General features: G+C 43.1%; 1 protein-coding gene and 1 non-coding gene across 2 annotated transcripts in view; one reads left to right on the plus strand and one right to left on the minus strand.

The window, feature by feature from the left end:
* SMC1A (structural maintenance of chromosomes 1A) overlaps positions 1 to 21,745 on the minus strand; it is a 66,208-nt gene that overhangs the window by 38,876 nt on the left and 5,587 nt on the right. Inside the window, exons 2-9 of the mRNA XM_075539415.1 lie at positions 10,695 to 10,883; positions 10,501 to 10,613; positions 3,052 to 3,255; positions 2,736 to 2,974; positions 1,290 to 1,548; positions 1,058 to 1,198; positions 885 to 967; positions 511 to 718 (exon numbers count right to left, since the gene is read on the minus strand). Coding sequence (XP_075395530.1) covers positions 511 to 718; positions 885 to 967; positions 1,058 to 1,198; positions 1,290 to 1,548; positions 2,736 to 2,974; positions 3,052 to 3,255; positions 10,501 to 10,613; positions 10,695 to 10,883 — 1,436 coding nt within the window. The remainder of the gene's footprint in view (positions 1 to 510; positions 719 to 884; positions 968 to 1,057; positions 1,199 to 1,289; positions 1,549 to 2,735; positions 2,975 to 3,051; positions 3,256 to 10,500; positions 10,614 to 10,694; positions 10,884 to 21,745) is intronic.
* On the plus strand, positions 1,930 to 2,063 carry LOC142435311 (small nucleolar RNA SNORA70). Its single transcript, XR_012781389.1, has one exon. It is a non-coding gene; the product is annotated as a small nucleolar RNA SNORA70 (small nucleolar RNA).

A 21,745-nucleotide genomic window follows, 5' to 3' on the forward strand; every position in this document is an offset into this window, starting at 1 on the left:
AAAGCCCTGAGCCAGAATCAAAGAGCTATGTCAGTCTCAGACTGCTGGCCTTCGGAAACGATGAGATAATAAATGCTTGTTATTTATACTACTTAAAAAAAGAAAATGGCCTGGCTGACACATGCCAATAGAACACATACAGAAGATTCCATACATAGTACTCTCTGGATATAAAGGTCCCAAACCTACTTCCTGGCCCTATGGTCCCTTGGCCCCTCTTCCTTTCAAAGTCTTTTGCACCTCCTATGGAGAAGTAGGCACAGCAAGACAAATCTTTAGGAAGACACAATTGATGTGAAGAAAAGAACATGTTTTAGAATTTGAACTGGGTTTTAAATGAAGCTCTTCCACTTGTAAATTGTGTTGCTTTGAGTTAAGTAATTTAATCTTTCTCAGCCTCAATGTGAAAAATGGGTTAGTAACCGTACCCTCACAGGGTTGCTCAGCAAACTATTTAACAGTAATTGTAAGCACATGTGCTCAGCAAATGAGTTCCCTTTTCATTCTTACCACAGAGCCAGGGTAAAGGCGCTTGATGCTTTCCATAATCTCTGCCTTTCGCTGTTGGCGGCTACTCTCCTGGCGGTCAATGCGGGCATCCCCTAGCTGTTCCATCACCTGGTTTAGCTCCTTATTGATCTCATCAATTCGTCGTTTGGCCATTTCCACTTCCTCTGTCAGTTCCCCTTCTAGTTTCTTTTGCTCCTCTAGGGATTGCCTATGAAGAATGGAAACAACAGGGGGTACCCTGGCTGGCCAGAAGTTCTTGGCTGGGAGAGACTCTGGTATGGTTTGGAAGAGACAGGTATGGTCAAAAGAATAAGCTTTGGGGGAAAAAAAAGAATAAGCTTGGAAATGTGGGGGAAGGTGAGAGAGTCACATACTTGCTTGTGGTAATGTATTCCTCTAGTTTCTCAATCCGCTTCTGATTCTCTTCAATCTCTCGAAGCTTTTGCTTGATTTTGGCCTGAAAGAGGGAGACATCTACTCTATCACCAGGAACTGAGCAAGTTAACTCCCTTCGCATGTCATTCCTAATCTTATAACTTATACCCACCTCTGTCTCAACTTTTTTCCGTTCTTCCAGATCTAGTCGGTCCTGGTCAGCTTTCTGATCTCGATTGAACTTCTCCAGCTCCTGGGCCAGGGTAGCTGCTCTCTTGCTGGCTTCCTCTTTCAACCGATGGTACTTCTTCACCTGTGTTAGGGACAAGGAAGGAGGGTTTTGATGAACAAGTCAGTCCATATCAGCTAGCAATCTACTCCCTAAAGTCTGTCTCATGGCTTACCTGGTTCTCCTCCAGGGTCAAGTCCCTGCCCTGACTCTGACTCTCCTCTTCCATCCGTTCTTCAAATTCTTGCCGGGCTTTCTCTACTGACAGCATCTCCTTCTCTAGCTCATCCATGTCACCTTTACGCTTCTTGTAGTGCTTTTGAGCATTCTGCAAGGACTTTTTGGCTGCTTCCAGCTTCTTGATTTTGTGAGAGGTATTTTCCTTGGCTTTGATGTACTGAGGCCGCTTCTGGTTCAACTCTGAGTCCTTCTCCCTTTTGTCCGAGAAGAAAACCAGTGAGGACTTTAGTAAAAGGAAGGGTACCTAGGCTTTTTACTCATACAAAGCAAGCCCAAGCTGCCCGCCAGCCTCAAGAAATTGCCTAAAAGACCAAGTGCCTGATGTCCCACAGACACAACGGGGCAATCTGATCACTTCCTGGACCCTCAACCTTTGGCAGGCTAGGCCCTTCATTAACAATTCCCATTATCTGTGCTAACTTACTTGTCCCATTCTGATCTAAATCTTTTCAAATCCTGGTCCTTTAAATTTTCCAACTCTTCTAGGAAGGTCTGCCTGACCACTCCAGTGGCCAGTTCTCCTCTACCCTGGCTCTCATTCAGCAAGGCCACAACCTCTTTCAAACTCTCCCTCTTTGCAGCCAATTCAGCAGACCACCCTCCTCCTCGTGGGGGCCAGAGTGCAATGGCTGCAAACAGCAAGCCTCCTCGGTAGTGTATGCAGCCTGTTGCTATGTATGGGCTGCCCTAAGGGACCTTGGAGACTACCTTTGCTGCTTTCCAATGGCTCTGGCCTGGCTAACTTCTGCTCTCCCTAAGCTAGGCTCCAAGCTGGGATGCAAAGTGCTCTGGGGAAATCCCACGGCACACTGGCTAAGTCCACATTGGCCAGGACATCGTGTCCATTCACACAAAGCTTCAAAACACGGAGCATGTGATCGAGGCCTGATGCAGGGCCAACTTCAAGTTCCCTGGGCACCAGAAGATCCAAGAAGTGGAGCTTCACCCAGTTTAATGTGGATAAGTTAGAGGACACGGTGGCTGAGAAGTGCCTCATCCCAGAGAGGCGTGGAGTCAAACACATCCCTAACCATGGCCCCTTGGACAAGTGGTGGGCCTGCATTCATGAAGGCCTCGGTAGCTCTGTGTCCTGCCTCACCCGTGCCCACCAAATAAAAACTCAGTTTCCTGACTCAAAAAAAAAACAAAAAACCCATCTCTCCTTCTCCTGAGGACCTATTACACCAAGTCTGTATACATAATTACTACCTAACAAAAATGCAAACTAAGAAGTATGCCCAGTTCTGGGCAAAGCAAGTCAAAGGAAAGATAAACTAGTATGAGCACTGGACTCAAGTCTCAGAGGAGTCCTAGGCAATAGCACAGCCTCTTGGTTCCCCCAAATTACAAGCCTGCTTGTCATTCCAAGCCTGCTTCTTACTTGATCTCCTTCTCAATCTGCTGCTGCTCCCGCATCATTTTGCCCAGTTCCTTCTTCTTCTCCTTCAGCTCATCTTCTACCTTGTCCATACGTTTCTTGTCCTTCTCGATTTCCTTATTCTTAGAGGCCAATTCTTTGTTGAGCTTCTCAATTTCTACTTCATTGTGGTAAAGTTTAAAGAGCTGCAGCTGGACCTGCGCTCGCACCACCTCATCCTTCAGGCGCTGGTAACGGTCAGCCTGCACAAGAAAGAGGTTCATAAGTAAGCTGGTTCCATCCTGGCCCATCAGAACCAAGAGGTAGCCTGGTCACTTACCTCTTCCTTCTCCTGTTTGGCCTCCTTGCGTTCTGCTGCAATATTTTTCTTACGATGGTAATTAAACTGAGTATCCTCTTCAGCTTTCACCATTTCCTTCTTTCGCTTGTCATACTCCTGGGCCAATTCTCCAGAGCGACTGATCTCCTCAAATAGAGCTGTCCTCTCTTTAGGGTTCTTCATGGCAATAGACTCCACAGCACCCTGGTAAAGATCAAAACACAGCCATCTAAGACTATAGCCAGTTGTTCCTTGTCATAGCCTGGATAAAAAAGTGGGCAAGAACCTAATATGTTTCCCATGCTTAGGAGTTCAAGTTTAATCCTGTGGCTACTACTGCACAAATCACAATGCCTTTAGTATGCATCAGAGTGACTTGGAGAGCCTGGTAAAACACAAAGTGCTGTGCGTCTTTAAAACTTAGCCTCGAAGATGCAGGCAGCTGGGTGGGGACAGACTAAACCCAAGGATGTGCGTGTCATTCCAGCACAAAGATGGGGAAAGTAGGCGGAGGGAGAAGAGGAAAATGGCGGCACTGGGAGAACAGGGCACTAATCCACCCTAGGGGAGGGTATTGTTTCTGTCTCCACAGAAATGGGAGTGAGTCGAGGTGCCAAGGGACCAGGTATAAGGCATCATGCAAAAAAAAGATGTAAGTGTGTGTATGTATGTGTATGTATGTGTATATATGTGTATATGTATATATGTATGTGTATATATGTATATATATACCATATTAAATGAAGGGGGGAAGTGCAGAGTGGAGACCCAAGGCTCAAGTGTCGGCCAATGGAGATCCCCTCATGGAGGGGTTTGGGAGAGGAGATGGGTTAATTAGGGTGTGAGGTAGTACCGATGAAGAACACAGCTTTCCCCCGGATCCTGGATGCTTCCTCCCCCCAACTACCATGATCCGAATTCTACCTTGCAGGGCTGGATAGGACAGAGGCTGTACACTGGTACATATGAGGGCTGGAGGTACAGGGAATCCGGGGTGGATGATACCTTCAGGATCAAGGGTGTGAGGGACGATGCTGGGAGAGTGGAGGGTGAGTGGGTTGGAAAGGGGGAACTGATTACAAGGATCCACATGTGACCTCTTCCCTGGGAGAGGGACAGCAGAGAAGGGGGGAAGGGAGACTCCGGATGGGGCAAGATATGACAAAGTGGCGATGTATAAATTACCAAGGGCACATGAGGGAGGGGGGAAAGGGGAGGGAGGGGAAAAAAAAAAGAGGACCTGATGCAAGGGGCTTAAGTGGAGAGCAAATGCCTTGAGAATGATTGGGGCAGGGAATGTATGGATGTGCTTTATACAATTGATGTATGTATATGTATGGATGGTGATAAGAGTTGTATGAGTCCCTAATAAAATGTAAAAAAAGAAAAGAGGAGAAAAAAATGATTAGGGCAAAGACTGTATAGATGTGCTTTATACAATTGATGTATGTATATGTATGAACTGTGATAAGAATTGTATGAGCCCCAATAAATTGTTTTAAAAAATTGTATGAGCCCCAATAAATTGTTTTAAAAAATTGTATGAGCCCCAATAAATTGTTTTAAAAAAAAGGAAAAAAAAAAGATAAATAACCGGTGTTACTATAAAAAAAAAAGAAAAGAAAAGAAATGGGAGTGAGTGCAGGCCCCATCACAGGGCACCAACCCTTGAGGGCAACCTAACCACATGGAGCAACTCATCAACAAGGAGGTCTACAGGGCCGGCCGCAGAGTCAAACGGACCCCCTCCCCAGACGTATGTGCTACAGAGGACAACACTAAACCTACAGGCTGGGGAGAGGAACGGCCTGCCACGCCTACATAGAAACAAACCAAGAAGGAAAGAGAGTGAGGGACTAGACCCCATACTGGCACTGGATGATATCCCTGCACAGAGCTGCTAAATCAAAGAGAGGACCATAGGGCCAACAACAGCTCGAGACATGATGTCCCCTCGCTGGAGCACACGACAATAGAAGACAATACTGGGGACACACGGTGGGAAGTAAGTCCAGTCTGACGTCCCCACAGTGGGGCGAACCAACAAGAGAACATAACAGATCAGAAAAGGGAGCAAAGCAAAACCACAAAGCCCCCCGAGACCACCCAAAATAGAATCCAGGCTAAGAGGGGCAGTTCCCAGAACTCTGTAGGGCTGGTCGGGAGAGTCATAAAAGTCAGCAGACAGACCTGGAATTATGTATACTTTTTCAATTGTTTTGGGGGGGGTTTGCCCCTTTTTATTCAGTCTTTTGTTTCTTTTTTGTTTTGTCTCCATTACTTTGGTTTTGCCCCCGTTATTGTTGTTTTGCCTACCTATATAAGATAGGCATGGGAAGCAAGCCTGAGGAGAATGCAACAGGACCAATAGTTCCGGAGGAACTTGGTGGAAGGAGGCAGCAGGGGAAAGGAGAGGTGAGCAAACAAATCCATAGACTGGGGAACAAGTAGGGAGTTAAAATCAACAATGAGGATGATGTAGAGACCCCAGTGGTGTTGGAGCAACAGCAATCTAGCTGAGAGGAATTGCTAAGAGGCAGAAGAAGGGCGACTGTGATGGGGCAGGAGGAAGGTAAAAGGAAACAGAGGAAATATCTAGGAAGCAAAGCTATGGATAGAGGTATAAATATCAGTGTGCACTTATGTACACATATTAATTCATAAAAATAGAGGTATTGGCATATGTACATATATTTATATGGCAATGATACATTGAGGAAGTTGATGGACTTTGGGCCTCTGTTCAAGCCCTCTCTCAACACAAGAACTCTTTGTTCTAACAATCTGGCATTCTGTGAGGCTCATCCTACCAACAGGATTGCTGAAAACAAAATGGGTACATAAGCAAATGTGCTAAAGAAAGCTGATGGTGCCCGGCTATCAAAAGATATAGCATCTGGGGTGTTAAAGGCTTGAAGTTAAACAAGCAGCCATCTGGCAGAGAAGCAACAAGTCCACATGAAGGAAGCAAACCAGCCTGTGCGATAATGGGGTGTCAACGGGATCAGTTAACAGACATCAGAAGACCCAAAACAACTAAAAAACATGTTGAGAACAATGGAGGTCAGAGCAGAAACCCAAAGCCTCTGCTTGTAGACAATCCCCTGACAGAATGATCACAAGGAAAGGATGAGTCAACCGGGGCACAGGATAGCACCAATGAAACACACACGATTCCTCTGGTTATTTGAGGCTTCTTCATTCCCACTATCATGACCTCTGTCCTGTCTTTCAGTTCTGGCTAGACCAGAGCCTGTACACTGATACAGATAAGAGCTCATGACCCATGGAATCCAGGTCAGATAAACTCCTCAGGAATAGAAATGGGAGTATCAATACCAGGAAGGTGGGAAGGAGAAACCGACTGCCATGATCTACATCCAATACCATCACCGCCACCACCCACCCCACGAAGGGGATGAGGAACAGAAAGGTGGGTGAATGGAGACAGTGATTGGTGTAAGATATGAAAATAATTATACTTTATCAAGTGGGTCACAAGGGTGGGAGTAGAGGGAGGAAAAAAAGAGGAGCTGATACCAAAGATTCAAATAAAAAGTAAATGTTTACAAAATAATGATGGCAACATATGTACAATTATGCTAGATAAAATTGATGTATGGATTGTTATAAGAACTTTAACAGCCCCCAATAAAATGATCTTTTAAAAAATTAACAATTACATTAAAATAAAGACAAATATAAGGGGAACATTCCTGGGGTGAAGACCAGGTAGTATGGCAGAGGCCAGACCAAATCCAGGGATACATTTGGTAGCTAACTAAAAAGGAGGGGAGGGGAAAGAAAAAAAAAGGAATGGGTAGTGGGGAAACAGGGCACTAACCCACCCAAGGGGAGGGTATTTTTTATATCTCCACGGGAAAAGAGGGATGAGACTTCAACCCGGTGCTCCAGGATGTGAACGCAACATGCCGGCATGGAGTAAGGAACCAGTGGAGAGGTCTGGGGGGCCAACCCCAATCCCAACTACGTGGGTACCCACCCCTCCCCCCAGAAGAATTTATTTCAGAGGACAGCACTGAAGCTGCAGTTCAGGGAGAGGGACATGTCTGATCAGAGCACATGGGAGCAAATGAAGGGGGGGGAAGAGAGAGAGAGTGGAGCACATCCTTGCCCACCAAGCCTTGACAACGATATTCCCACTCAGAGCAGCCAATCCACAAAGAAGATCATATGAGACACAGACATCCCTCACCGACCCATAGCCCTACAGGGAACAACACTGGTGACACAGTGTGGAAATTGCGCCCAATCTGATCCCGCCACAGCAAGGCAAAACACTAAGGGCGTGCAACAGAACAGCAAGAGGAACAGAGCAACGAAGTCCACAGGGAATCCTAAAAATAGACTTTGGGGCCAGGGCTTGGCACTCCATCAGACTCGACCAGAAAACACTCCTACAGGTCAACGAACAGTCCTTGAACTAACTACAGACCTTTTGTTTCTTTTTTTGTGTGCCATTGCTTTTTGTTGTTGTTGTTTGGTTTTTTTGCTTTGTTTTGCTCTGTCTTGTTTTGTGCATGTTATTATCTCCGCAGGTCTGTCTAAATAAGATAGGCCCGATGAAAAATGTGGAGGAGAAAACAATGGGACCAACGGTTCCAGGGGGACATTGGGAGAGGGGGAGGTAGAGGGAAAGGAAGTGGTGTTAAAAAACCAAGGGTCAGGGAGCAACTAGTGATCCAAATCGGTGGTGAGGAGGGTGTAGGAGGCCTGGTAGGATGTGATCAAGGGTGATGTAACCAAAAGGAATTACTGAAACCTAAATGAAGGCTGAACATGATAGTGAGAAATGAGGAAAGTAAAAGGAAATAGAGGCAAGACCTAGGACGCAAAGGGCATTTATAGAGGTCTAAATACAGGCAAATACATATGTAAATATATTTTATATATGAGAATGGGGAAATAGATCTATGTGTATATATTTATAGGTTTAGTATTAAGGTAGCAGAAGGACACTGGGCCTCCACTCAAGTACTCCCTCAATGCAAGAATACTTTCTTCTATTAAATTGGCATTCTATGATCCTCATCTTACCGACACACCGCTAAAGACAAATGTGGTGAAGAAAGCTGATGGTGCCCAGCTATCAAAAGATATAGTATCTGGGGTCTTAAAGGCTTGAAGGTAAACAAGCGGCCAGCTAGCTCAGAAGCAACAAAGCCTACATGGAAGAAACACACCAGCCTGTGCGATCACAAGGTGTCAAAGGGATCAGGTATCAGGCATCAAAGAACAAAAAATCATATCATTGTGAATGCGGGGGGTGGGAGTGAAGACCCAAAACCCATCTGTAGGTAACTGGACATCCCCTTAAGGAAGGGTCTCAGGGAGGAGATGAGCCAGTCAGGGTGCAGTGTAGCAATGATGAAACATACAACTTTCCTCTAGTTACTAAATGCCCCCCCCCATATCATGATCCTTATTCTGTACTACAAACCTGGCTAGACCCAAGAATGTACACTGGTACAGATAGGAACTGGAAACACAGGGAATTCAGGATGGATGATCCCTTCAGGACCAGTGGTGAGAGTGGCGATACCAGGAAGGTGGCAGGAGGGGTGGGGTGGAACCAATTACAGGAATCTACATATAACTTACTTCCTGGGGGATGGACACAGAAATGTGGGTGAAGGGAGACACTGGACAGTGTAAGCTATGACAAAATAATAATTTATAAATTATCAACGGTTCATGAGGGAAGGGGGAGTGGGGAGTGAGGGGGAACAATGAGGAGCTGATGCCCGGGCCGTAAGTGGAGAGCAAATGTTTTGAGAATGACGAGGGCAATGAATGTACAAATATGCTTTATACAATTGATGTATTATTGATTGTGATAAGAATTGTATGAGCCCCTAATAAAATGATTTTTAAAAATAAAAATAAAGTAAAAAATTTTTTTTAATAAAGTAACAAATAATCATTAAAATGCCTTTGAGGAGAAATGGGAGAAAGACAAATTTGGTCTTCATAAGATGAGCCTCACCTAGAGACTGAATTTGAAAAGGCTAGAGAGGGGTCAGGAACACAGCGAGGAAGCTAAGCTGGTACATTAATTGAAGAGAGAAATGATACAGCCTAAGTGGGAACAGACCCAGTGGAAACAGACCAAACCAAATCAACCCAAAAACTCATTGCCATCAAGTCAAAACTGATTTACAGTGATCCACAAAGTGGAGTAGAACTGTCCAACAGGGTTTCCATAGCTATAAATCTTTATGAAAGCAAACTGCCACATCTTTCTCCCATAGAGTGCGTGTCGTTTCAAACCATAGTTGAGTACTGTAACCATTAAACAATCAGGGCTCCTTAGGAACAGGACCAACCTTCCTAATCAAATCAATTTCAACTACTAGTGACCCTATATAGTGCTTCTGACACTAAATCTTTCGAAGAGCAGACAGCCTCGTCTTTCTACCACAAAGTGGCTGGTGGGTTTGAAATGTCAACCTTATGGGTAGCAGCCTGATGCTTTGCCCACAGCACCAGCAGTGCTCCTTTGGGAACAAGGCAGGGGCTGGCTGCAAAAAAAAAAAAAAAAGAAATCATATAATTGCTTAAAATGCCCACTTGGCTCCAAAACTATTGCCCTGAGATAATCTTTAAGATTTAAACTAAAAATATACCCTCAATTCTTAAAACCAGACTACAGTTTAGTTTAACTAGTAAAGAAAACTTGCCTTGAGCATTATGTTCTTTTATGATCTATGTGGGATCAAAAAGAACTCTGGTGGCATAGTAGTTATGGGTTGGACTGCTAACTGCAAGGTCAGCAGTTTAAAACCACCAGCAGCTCTTTGGGAGAAAGAAGGGGCTTTCTACTCCTGTACAGATTTACAGTATCTATCAGAAACTCAGAGGCAGTTCTACACTGTCCTATAGGGTTGCTGGCAGTAAGTTTGGTTGGTAAGTGGGAACAAACAGACAGCTGCAAAGATTAGATAGGAACAAATAGGGGTCTTACTGGGGGCAGTGAGTATGTTAATAGATGAGGAAATCATTTTATTGGGGCTCGTACAACTCTTATCACAATCCATACATGCATCCATTGTGTCAAGCACATTTGTACATTCGTTGCCATCATCATTCTCAAAACATTTGCTTTCTACTTGAGCCCTTAATATCAGCTCCTCATTTTCCCCCTCTCTCCCCATTCCCAACCTCCCTTATGAATCCTTGATAATTTATAATTATTATTTTTTCATATCTTACACTCTCCGGCATTCTCCCTTCACCTACTTTTCTCTTGTCCATCCCCCAGAGAGGGGTTATAGTTATATCCCCCCGTTTCTACCCCTCCTTCCCTCCACCCTCCAGAAATTGCCACTCTCAGCACTGGTCCTGAAGGCACCATCTGTCCTGGATTCAGGTGTTATGTTTTGTTATGTATATTCATTCTCAACAACAAAGCTTTTTTTAAATGCCTACCTGAAAGACGAGGAAGTTACGAGCTTTGATGAGGATGCCCAACTTCTCCAATTCCTCACTGTACTCATGTAGCTGGACCACTTTGTTGTTGATTTTATATTCAGAAGAACCCCCTGTAAAACAAGACATAAACCAACTGAGGGGCAGGCCTCATTCCAGGACCTAAGGAGAGCCTTCCCACTAGCCTCACTCACCAACAATGACACGGGCAAAGGTGCGGTCCTCAGCACCTTCCTCAGAATAGACCATGCTGACAAAAGCCCGGTTAGCAGCTGGCTTGCCTACAGGAGCTCCATGGATCAGATCTCGCAGAGTCTTTACTCGCAGATTGCTGGTCTTTTCACCGAGCACAAAGCTGATGGCATCCATGAGATTTGACTTACCTAAGGCAAGAAGAGACAAAGCAGAAAGGCAAGTCAGGGAGAATGGAAGGTAAGAGGAAAAGCAGAAGGCAAGAGTAATAGGAAGGTCTCCTTAGCATTCAAACTAATGGGAGGCTAGAATATCCCTTTTCTCCCCATGAAGTCTTGGCCCAAACAAAGCTCTGGGTCAAAGAATTAGAAACAACAGTCCTCTTTGGTGAGTAAAAGAGAGAAAATAAATCAATGCTTAAGAGATGCTAAGTTTCTGTTAAGGGTGATGGTGAAATCTGTTAATGGACAGTGGTGAGAGCTGACTGACATAATGAACATAATTAATATTCCTTTGCTGTTATTATTTACAGCAGTCAGAAACTGGAAACCTAAGGTATATTCACAGAATGGACTGTTCTACAACATTTAATGACAAAGGGAAATGCCTGTGATAGGTGAAACAAGCAAGACACAGAATTCAATATATAGTTTGATCTCAAACATGTTAAGCAAAAAGGCATCACGAGGGTGGGAGTGGGGGGGGGAAGCTGATACCAAGGGCTCAAATATAAAGTAAATGTTTAGAAAACAATGATGACAGGGAATCTAGGACAGAGGGTGGGAGAGAGAAAGAGAAATGAGGAGCTGATACCAAGGGTTCAAATAGGAAGAAAATGTTTTGAAAATGATGATGGCAATATATGTACCAATTTGCTTGACAAAATGGATAGATGGATGAATTGTGATAAAAGCTGTATGGGTCCCCAATAAAATGATTAAAAAAAGAAAATAATGATGGCAACATATGTACAAATTTGCTTGACACAATGGATGGATGGATGAATTGTGATAAAAGCTGTATGGGTCCCCAATAAAATGATAAAAAAAGAAAATAATGATGGCAACATGTACAAATATGCTTGATACAATTGATTTTGTATTATTATAAGAGCTGAAGGGGAAGAAACAGAGAACCTATCCCAATGATTGACCTACAACCTTACTCCCACCCGGGGGACGAACAACAGAAACCTGGGTGAAGGGAGAGAGCAGATGGTTTAAGATATGAAAACAATTATAATTTATCAAGGGATCACAAGGGTGGGAGTGGGAGGAAGGAGGAAAAAGATCAGGAGGTGATACCAAGGCCTCAAGTAGAAAGAAAATGTTTTGGAGACGATGATGGCAACCTATGTACAAATGTTCTTGATACAATGGATGTACAGATTGTCACACGATTTATAAGAGCCCCCCAATAAAGTGATTAAAATTTAAAAAAGAAAAAAGGCATATACTTCTAGTCTGAGGCAATAATAATATATGCAGACAGCATCATCTATGAAGTATCTTACCAAATGATTAACTTGAATCTAAACAAAACAAAATATACCTTTCAGTTTATAGAGGTACAGAAAATGACAAATAACACGATGAAACATTTAAACAAATACAGAATGTGAAAAGTTCTGCAAGACAACGGCTCCAATTAAAAAAAAAAATCAATGCCCCCAAAAGGTTGCAAGAACCATTCTAGAACACAAGAGATAACTGAGATAAAACCAAATACCATGCATGAACTTTGACTGAACCCTGGTTCCAAAAAGCTATTTGGGGGAGCAATTAAGAAATGTTTGACTCCAACAAACAGTCCTTGAACTAACTACAAGCTTTTCTTTCTTGTTGTGTTTTGTTTTTTGTCATTGGTTTGTTGTTGTTGGCTTGTTTTATATTGTTGCTCGGTTATACTCTGTCTTCTTCTTGTGCATGTTATTATCTCTGAAGGTCTGTGTCAATAAGATAGGCTGGATGAACAATCTGGAAGAGAAAACAATGGGACCAACAGTTCCGGGGGAACATGGGAGATGGGGAGGTGGGGGAAAAGGTTAACAAACCCAGGGACAAGGGAACAACAAAAGAGCCAAATTGGTGATGAGAAGGGTGTAGGAGGCCTGGGGTAATATAACCAAGAGGGATTACTGAAACCCAAATGAAGACTGAGCATGATAGTGGGACAAAAGGAAAGTCAAAGAAAATAGAGGAAAGAGTTTGGGAGGTAAAGGGCATTTATACAGGTCTAGAAAAATACATGTAAATATATTTATATATGACAATGGGGAAATAGATCTATGTGCATATATTAATAAGGTTTAGTATTAAGGTAGCAGAAGGATATTCGCCCTTCACTTAAGTACTCCCTCAATGCAAGCATACTTTCTTCTATTAAATTGGCATTCTATGATCCTCACCTTCCTGACACAATCACTGAAGACAAAGTGGGTGCATAAGCAAATGTGGCAAAGAAAGCTGATGGTGCCCGGCTATCAAAAGATCTAGTGTCTGGTGTCTTAAAGGCTCGAAGGTAAACAAGCGGCCATCTACCTGAGAAGCACCAAACCCCACATGGAAGAAGCAAACCAGCCTGTGCGATCACGAGGTGTCGAAGTTATCAGGTATCAGGCATCAAAGAACAAAAAAATCATATCATTGTGAATGAGGGAGGGAGTGCGGAGTGGAGAACCAAAGCCCATTTGTAGGCCTCTGGACATCCCCTTACAGAAGGGTCTCTGGGAAGAGACAAGTCAGTCAGGGTGCAATGTAGCAACGATGAAAAAAAAAATACAACTTTCCTCTAGTTCCTAAACTCTTCCTCCCACCTCACCCCACCCCAACCCCACTATCATGATCCCAATTCTACCTTACAAATCTGGCTAGACCAGGGGATGTACACTGGTAGATAGGAACTGGAAACACAGGGAATCCAGGGCAGATGATCCCTTCAGGACCCGTAATGTGAGGGGTGATACTGGGAGGGTTGTGGGAGGGTGGGTGGGAAATGGGGATCCGATTACAAGGATCTACATATAACTTCCTCCCTGGGGGACGGACAACAGAAAAGTGGGTGAAGGGAGATGTCGGACAGGGAAAGATATGCCAAAGTAATAATTTATAAATTATCAAGGGTTCATGAGGGAGGAGGGAGCAGGAAGGGAGGGGTAAAAATGAGGACCTGATGCCAGGGGCTTAGGTAGAGAGCAAATGTTTTGAGAATGATGAGAGCAATGAATGTGCTTTACACAATTGATGTATATATGGATTGTGCTAAGGGTTTTATAAGCTCCTAATAAACGATGTAAAAAATGCTTGACTAAATTAATCAATGGCAAGAGGAAATTCATTTCCTTATATATGAAAGATGCAGTAATTTTTAAAAGGATAATTTTAAGGTAGGAATGTTGAAGCACTTAGGAGTAAAATGGTATTAGGTTTGCAATTGACAGTCTAATGATTAATAGATGTGTATGCTTAAAATTTTTTCACTATAAAAACTTGGGGAGAAAAGAAAGTATACGCAAGCAAATGAAAATGTGAACAGTATGAGTTGTTTCCAGGAAGGAAACTAGGTAGCTGCAGTCAAGGAACAGAAGGAGGGAGTTACTGATTTTTACTATACATTTTGGAAATTTAAAAATTGTATAGTATACTATGTGGATGTATTAGCAATACAAATGAATATTTTTAACATTAAGACTGGCTATCTAATGACAGACACTATCAATGCATAGCAATTATGCATTGAGCTGCTAATCACAAATCAGTCCGAAACCACAAGCCAGCTCCACAGGGAAGACTTCTACTCTGTGAAGATTTTCAGGCTTGGAGACACGTTGGGGCAGTTCTATCTGGTCCTACAGGGTCCCTATGAGTCAGCACTAACTTGATGGTAACAGAAGTGATGGCCCAGGGGGATAATTAATATTCTCTAACCAAATGACAATGTCTGTAAGGTGAACCAGTCATATATAAATCATAGATGTATGAATGGATTTGGGGCTTGCACTTAATTCTAGTCCCAATCTAAGAACAATTAGTTCTTAAGACATGGCCTGCTTGACCTCACGGAAGATATGGATGCTATAGCAAAGTGTGGTAAAGAAACTAGATGGTACCCAACTATCAGAAAGAATAGCATCTGGCATCTTAAAGGCTTATTTTCTAACAAGCAGCCATCTAAGTAAGGTGTCAACGAAGTCCCCATAGAAGAAGCACATCAGCATGTATGATCCAAGGTTTATAATAAAATCCAAACCTGGAAAAGGGAATGGCATTAGAGGTTAAATTCTTTTTTTTAATTTAATCATTTTATTTGGAGGCTCTTACAGCTCTTATAACCATACATACATAGTGTCAAGCACATTTGTACATGTTGCCATCATCATTTTCAAAACATTTTCTATTTGAGCCCTTGGTATGAGGTCATTTTTCCTCCCCCACTCTCCCTCCCTCTTGAACCCTTAATAATTTATAAATTATTATTTTCATACTTTACACCTACCGGTCTCTCCCTTCAGCCACATTTCTGTTGCTCGTCTCCCTGGGTGTGTGTGTTATACACTAATCATTGTGATCGGTTCCCCCTTTCTCCCACTTTTCCCCTACACTCATCACTGCTCTCATTGGTCCTGTGGGGTTTATCTGTCCTGGATTCCCTGTGTTGCAAGCTCTTATCTGTACCAAGGTAATGCTCTGGTCTATCTGGATTTGTTTGGTAAAACAAATGGTAGTGGTGGGGAGAGGAAGCATTAAAGAACTAGAGAAAAGTTGTATGTTTTATCAGTGCAGAGCTTAAATTCTGAACATATGATTTATAGAAGGTTACGGATGACAGTGGAAGCCCCAAATCCATTTGCAGGGCCCACACATGGACTCAACCTCTGGTGAATGCCCTCCAATCATAGTTGAGGGTTGTGAATAGCCCTGTTATCAGACAGAGAGCATTGTAAAGTTGATTATAGCAGACATAGGTCAAAATACACTATCTTATAATCTGATCTCCCTTTTGACCCATTTTTAAAGCTGTTTCAGTTGTTTGTTTTTTAAGGTGATGGGGAAATGCATGTGCATTTAGCCCCTGGTGAATCCCTCTGACCATTGACCAGGGATGTGAATGGCCTTGCTAACATGCAAAATGTACTGGAATGCAGACTGTTGCAGATGCAATCAGGTTAAAATTTACCCCTCTATTATTCGATTTCCCTTTTGATCCATTTAAATTTGTTCTTTTAATATTTTCTGCTTTCTTTTCAATTCAGGCTTTGTTTTATTTTGTTATTCTTGTTAGTTTTGTTTGTTTTTTAATGTTTTCCTGTATATGAAATCCAGGTTAAGTAAATCTATATGGAGATAGTAACTGAATTGATGGTTCCTTGGGGATATGTCAGGGCTAATAAAAGTCAAGTTCAAGAATGAATAGAATTGATGAGGGTAACCAATGTGCACGTGTTTTATACAATTGATGTATGTATAGATTGTGAAAAGAGTTGTATGAGCCCCTAATAAAGTGAGTTTAAAAAAAGAATGAATAAAATGTTCTAAAAGTATGGTAATGACTATACAACTCATCTTGATGTGACAGGGCTGCTGAATTGTATGATATGTGAATTATATGCCCATAAAACTGGTGAAATTAAAAAAAAGACTGGCTATCAATACAAATTCACTCAATGGTCTTGACCAAAGAAAAGCCTGATAATCTGCTTCTATAAAGATTGTTGTTGTTGGGTGCCATGCAGCTGCTTCTGCCTCATAATGAGCCCAAGTGAGACTAGAACTATCCCATAAGGGGTTTCATGGTTGCAGCCTTTAAAAAGGAGCCCTGAGAGGACCTGATGCAAAGGGCTTAAGTGGAGAGCAAATGCTTTGAGAATGATTGGGGCGGGGAATGTATGGATGTGCTTTATACAATTGATGTATGTATATGTATGGACTGTGATAAGAGTTGTATGAGCCCCTAATAAAACGTTTAAAAAAATAAAATAAAAAGGAGCCCTGGTAAGGCAGTGCTTATGCACTGGGCTGCTAACCTCAAGGTCATTAGTTTGAAACTACCAACTGCTCCAAGGGAGAAAGGCTTTCTATTCCCAGGAAGAGTTAGACTCTTGGAAAGCCACAAGGACAGTCCTAACCTGTCCTATAGGGTCATTATGCATTGGAATCAACTTGATGGCAGTGAGTTTGGTTTGGGGCTTTAATCTTTTAAAAAATCATTTATTGGGGGCTCATACAACTCTTATCACAATCCACACATACATCAATTGTATAAAGCACATTTGTACATTCGTTACCATCATCATTCTCAAAACATTTGCTCTCCACATAAGCCTGTGGCATCAGCTCACTTTTCCCCCTCCCTCCCCCCTCATGAACACTTGATAATTTATAAGTTATTATTTTGTCAAATCTTAAACTATCTGACATCTCCCTTCACCCAGTCCGACATCTTCCTTCACCCACATTTCTGTGTCCGTCCCCCAACGAGGTTACATGTAGATCCCTGTTATCACTTTCCCCTCTCTACCCCACCCTCCCGGTATTGCCACTCTCACCACTGGTACTAAAAGGATCATCCGTCCTGGATTCCCTGTGTTTCCAGTTCCTATCTGTACCAGTGTACATCCTCTGGTCTAGCCAGATTTGTAAGGTAGAATTGGGATCATGATAGTGGGGTTGGGGTGGGGTGGGAGGAAGAGTTTAGGAACTAGAGGAAAGTTGTATTTTTTTTCATCGTTGCTACATCGCACCCTGACTTGTCTCCTCCCAGAGACCCTTCTGTAAGGGGATGTCCAATGGCCTACAGATGGGCTTTAGGTCCCCACTCCACACTCCCCGTCATTCACAATGATATGATTTTTGTTCTTTGATGCCTGATAACTGATCCCTTCAAAACCTCGTGAATGCACAGGCTGGTTTGTTTCTTCCATGTGGGGTTTGTTGCTTCTCAGGTAGATGGCTGCTTGTTTACCTTCAAACCTTTAAGAACCCAGACCCTACATCTTTTGATAGCTGGGCACCATCAGATTTCTTCACCACATTAGCTTATGCACCCACTTTGTCTTCAGCGATCGTGTCGGGAAGGTGACCTTCATAGAATTCCAGTCTAATAGAACAAAGTATTCTTGCATTGAGGGAGTACTTGAGGGGACGCTCAATGTCCATCTGCTACCTTAATACTAAACCTATAAATATATGCACATAAATCTATTTCCCCATCCTCATATATAAATATACTTACGTATGTACATGCCTTTTTATTTAGACCTCTCTAAATGTCCTTTGCCTCCTAGCTCTTTCCTCTATTTCCTCTGACTTTCCTCTTGTCCCACTATCATGCTCAACCTTCATTTGGGTTTCAGTAATTCCTCTCGGTTACATTCCCCTTGGTCATGCCCTACCAGGCCTCCTACACCCTCCTCTCCATCGATTTGGATCACTTGTTGTTTCCTGTCCCTGAGCTTGTTAACACCACTTCCTTTCCCCCCACTTTCCCCTCTCCCATGTCCCCCTGGAACTGTCGGTCCCGTTGTTCTCTCCTCCAGATTGTTCATCCAGCCTATCTTACTGAGACAGACCTGTGGAAATAATAACATGCACAAAAACAAGACAGAGCAAAACCAAGCAACAAAAGAAAACAAAACAAAAGCAACAACAAAAAGCCAATGACAAAACAAAAAACCCCACAACAACCAAAAAAGAAAAACTTGTAGTTAGTTCAAGGACTGTTTCTTGGCCTTTAGGAGTACTTTCCGGTAGAGTCTGATGGGATGCCAGGCCCTGGTCTCAAAGTCTACTTTTGGTATTTCCTGGGGACTTCGTTGCTCTGTTCCCCTTACTGTTCTGTTGCACGCCCTTTGTGTTTTGCCTCGGTGTGGTGCAATCAGATCGGGCGCAATTCCCACACTGTGTCTCCAGTGTCATCCCCTGTGGGGCTATGGGTCAGTGAGGGACGTCCAAGTCTCACTGTGGGGCTGCCCATATGGTCTTCTATATGGATTGGCAGCTCTGAGTGGGAATATCGTTGTCAAGGTTTGGTGGGCAAGGATGTGCTCCACTCTCTCTCTCTCTTCCTCCCCCTTCATTTGCTTCTGTGTGCTCTGATCAGACAGATCCCTCTCCCAATGCTGCAGATTCAGTGCTGTCCTCTGAAATAAATTCCTCTGCGGGGAGGGGCAGGTGTCCACATAGTTGGGATTGGGGCGGGCCCCTCAGACCTCTCGCTGGTTCCCTACTCCACGCCAGTGGTGTTTTTAATCTTTATAGAAGCAAATCAGGTCTTTCTCCCACAGGTTTGATGTGCATGGGGAGGATTATCTCTCGAAATTCTACCTCATGATATTTCCCAAACATGCTACATGATTTTAACTGAAGACCTAAATTCCAACACTTTTTAATACCCAAACCTAACCGATTAGCAGTGAGCCAATTCCAACTCAAAGCTACCCTATAGGATTTCCTAGGCTGTATATTTTTTTCAGAAGCAAACTGCCTCCCAAGGAGCATCTGGTAGATTCCAACAGTCAACTGTGCAATTAACAATTGAGCACTTAATTACTATGCTACTGGGTTCCTAACACCATTTACCAAGTCATAAAAATGGTAACCTAGGGACTTCCATGGAACGAATACCAAACGCTTGAAAGTACAGACTAAAACAGAGAAACCTGTACAGCAGGTGTTCACTCAGCCAAACACCGTCCATGACATCACCAGATGAGCAGATGAAATGTGGAAGCCCTGGAAGCGCTGCACTGTTCATCATCAGGTCAGAGGTCTAACCCCCCGTCACTCTGACAGCCTCAGGATCACTACACAAAGTCGCTCAATGGCAGTAGGGTGGGGTAGATATGTAAAATGGAATACTATTCTGCCAATAAAAGAAACATGCCACATGCCACCGAATGAAAACTGAAGACATTATGCAAAGCAAAATAAAACAATCATCAAAAGACAAATATATATGAGGGGGCATTTTAAAGTTAATGGGAAAATTCCATTATCTTTTAATTCCATTTTCCACAAATTTTTTGAAGTTCTTTCATGTGACTTCTTATTCAAGCAGACGAGAAAAGGCAAATGTACAGGGACCAAAATTTATGAGTAGTTACCAGAGGCAGGCGGGAGGGGGATGAAGGGCACTTAAAAGTGATGGTAAAATCACATTGATTAAATATAGGGTTGATCCATTGATCTGTTAAATGTTTCAATAAGTTGTACACCTGTAAAAAGCTGAAATGGCAAGAGCTGTGTGACATGTTTATGGGTGGTGGGAGAGTGGGTATTAAGGTTACTTACATACAATCAAATACTTCATGGGATTTGGTTCCTTGATTTGGAGATTTAGGGTCATGGTTTCCAGGAATCGATAATTGTGTTTAGTGCTTCTATTCTACCTTCTAGCTTATTATATAGAACCTGGGGTCTTAAAACTACCAAACCAAAAGACCATACCCACTACCATTGAGTGTATTTCTACTCATAGTGATCCTACATAGAATTTCCAATCTTTACAGGAGCACAAAGTCTCATCTTTCTCACACGGATCTGAACCACAAACTTCGTAGTTAGTAGCCCAAAGCCTACTGAACAGAGCCATCAGATCTCCTTCAAGAACACAGTTGGTCTCTATTTGCCTGCAGCAAAAGAGGACGACAGAGAACCTAGATTAAGAGGAGGATATGGAGAATGCAACATACCAGTATGAAGCAGGGAACCAATAGAGGTCTGAGGGTCCAGGTCCAATCCTAAGTGTGGACAGCCCCCCTCCCCGCAGAAGAATTCACTTCAAAGGACAGCACTGACGCTACAGCTCAGGGAGAGAGACATGTCTGATCAGAACACACAGGAGCATATGAAGGGAGAGGAAGAGAGAGGGTAACACATCCTGGCCCACCAATCCCTAAGGATGATATTCCTGCTCAGAGCAGCCAGAGCACAATGTCCAGGGGGACATGGGAGAGGGGGAAGCAGAGGAAAGGTGTTAACAAACCCAGGGACAAGGGAACAACAAGTGATCCCCAAATCGATGCCAAGGAGGTTATAGGAGGCCTGGTAGGGCTTGATCAAGGGCAATGGAACTGAGAGGAATTACTGACACCCTAATGAAAGCTGAACATGATAGTGGGACAAGAGGAAAGACAAAGGAAATAGAGAAAGAACTAGGAAGCAAAAGGCATTTATAAAAGTCTAAATACAGGCATGTACATATGTAAATATATTTATAAACGACAATGGGGAAATAGATCTATGTGCATATAAGGTAGCGGATGGACTTTGGGCCTCCACTCAAGTATGCCCTCAATACAAGAACACTTTGTTCTATTAAACTGGCATTCCATTGATGCTCACCTTCCCAACATGATCGCTGAAGACAAAGAGGGTGCATAAACGAATGTGGTGAAGAAAGCTGATGGTGTCTGGCTATTAAAAGATATAGCATCTAGGGTCTTAAAGGCTTGAAAATAAACAAGAGGCCATCTAACTGAGAAGCAACAAAGCCCACATGGAAGAAATACACCAGCCTGTGTGATCACAAGGTGTCGATAATATCAGGTATCAGGCATCAAAGAACGTAAAATCAAATCATTGTGAATGAGGGGGAGTGTGAAGTGGAGACCTAAAGCCCATCTGTAGACAACTGGACATACCCTTACAGAAGGGTTGCGGGAAGGAGATGAGCCAGTCAGGGTGCAGTATAGCACCGACGAAACATACAACTTTCCTCTAGTTCTGTAATGCTCTCTTTCCCCCCACCCCCCATCATGATCCCAAATCTACCTTACAAATCTGGCTAGACAAGAGGATGTACACAGGTACAGATCAGAGCTGAAAACACAGGGAATCCAGGACAGATAAACACCTCAGGACCAATAATAAGAGTAGCCATACCAGGAGGGTAAGGGGAAGGTGGGAGAGAAACGGGGAACCGGTCACAATGATCTTACATATAACCCTCTCCCTGGGGGACAGACAACAGAAAAGTGGGTGAAGGGAGACATCGGTCAGTGTAAGACATGACAGAATTATAAAAATAATTTATAAATTATCAAGGTCTCAGGAGG

This window comes from Tenrec ecaudatus, chromosome X (assembly GCF_050624435.1).
Source record: "Tenrec ecaudatus isolate mTenEca1 chromosome X, mTenEca1.hap1, whole genome shotgun sequence".
Lineage (NCBI taxonomy): Eukaryota > Metazoa > Chordata > Mammalia > Afrosoricida > Tenrecidae > Tenrec > Tenrec ecaudatus.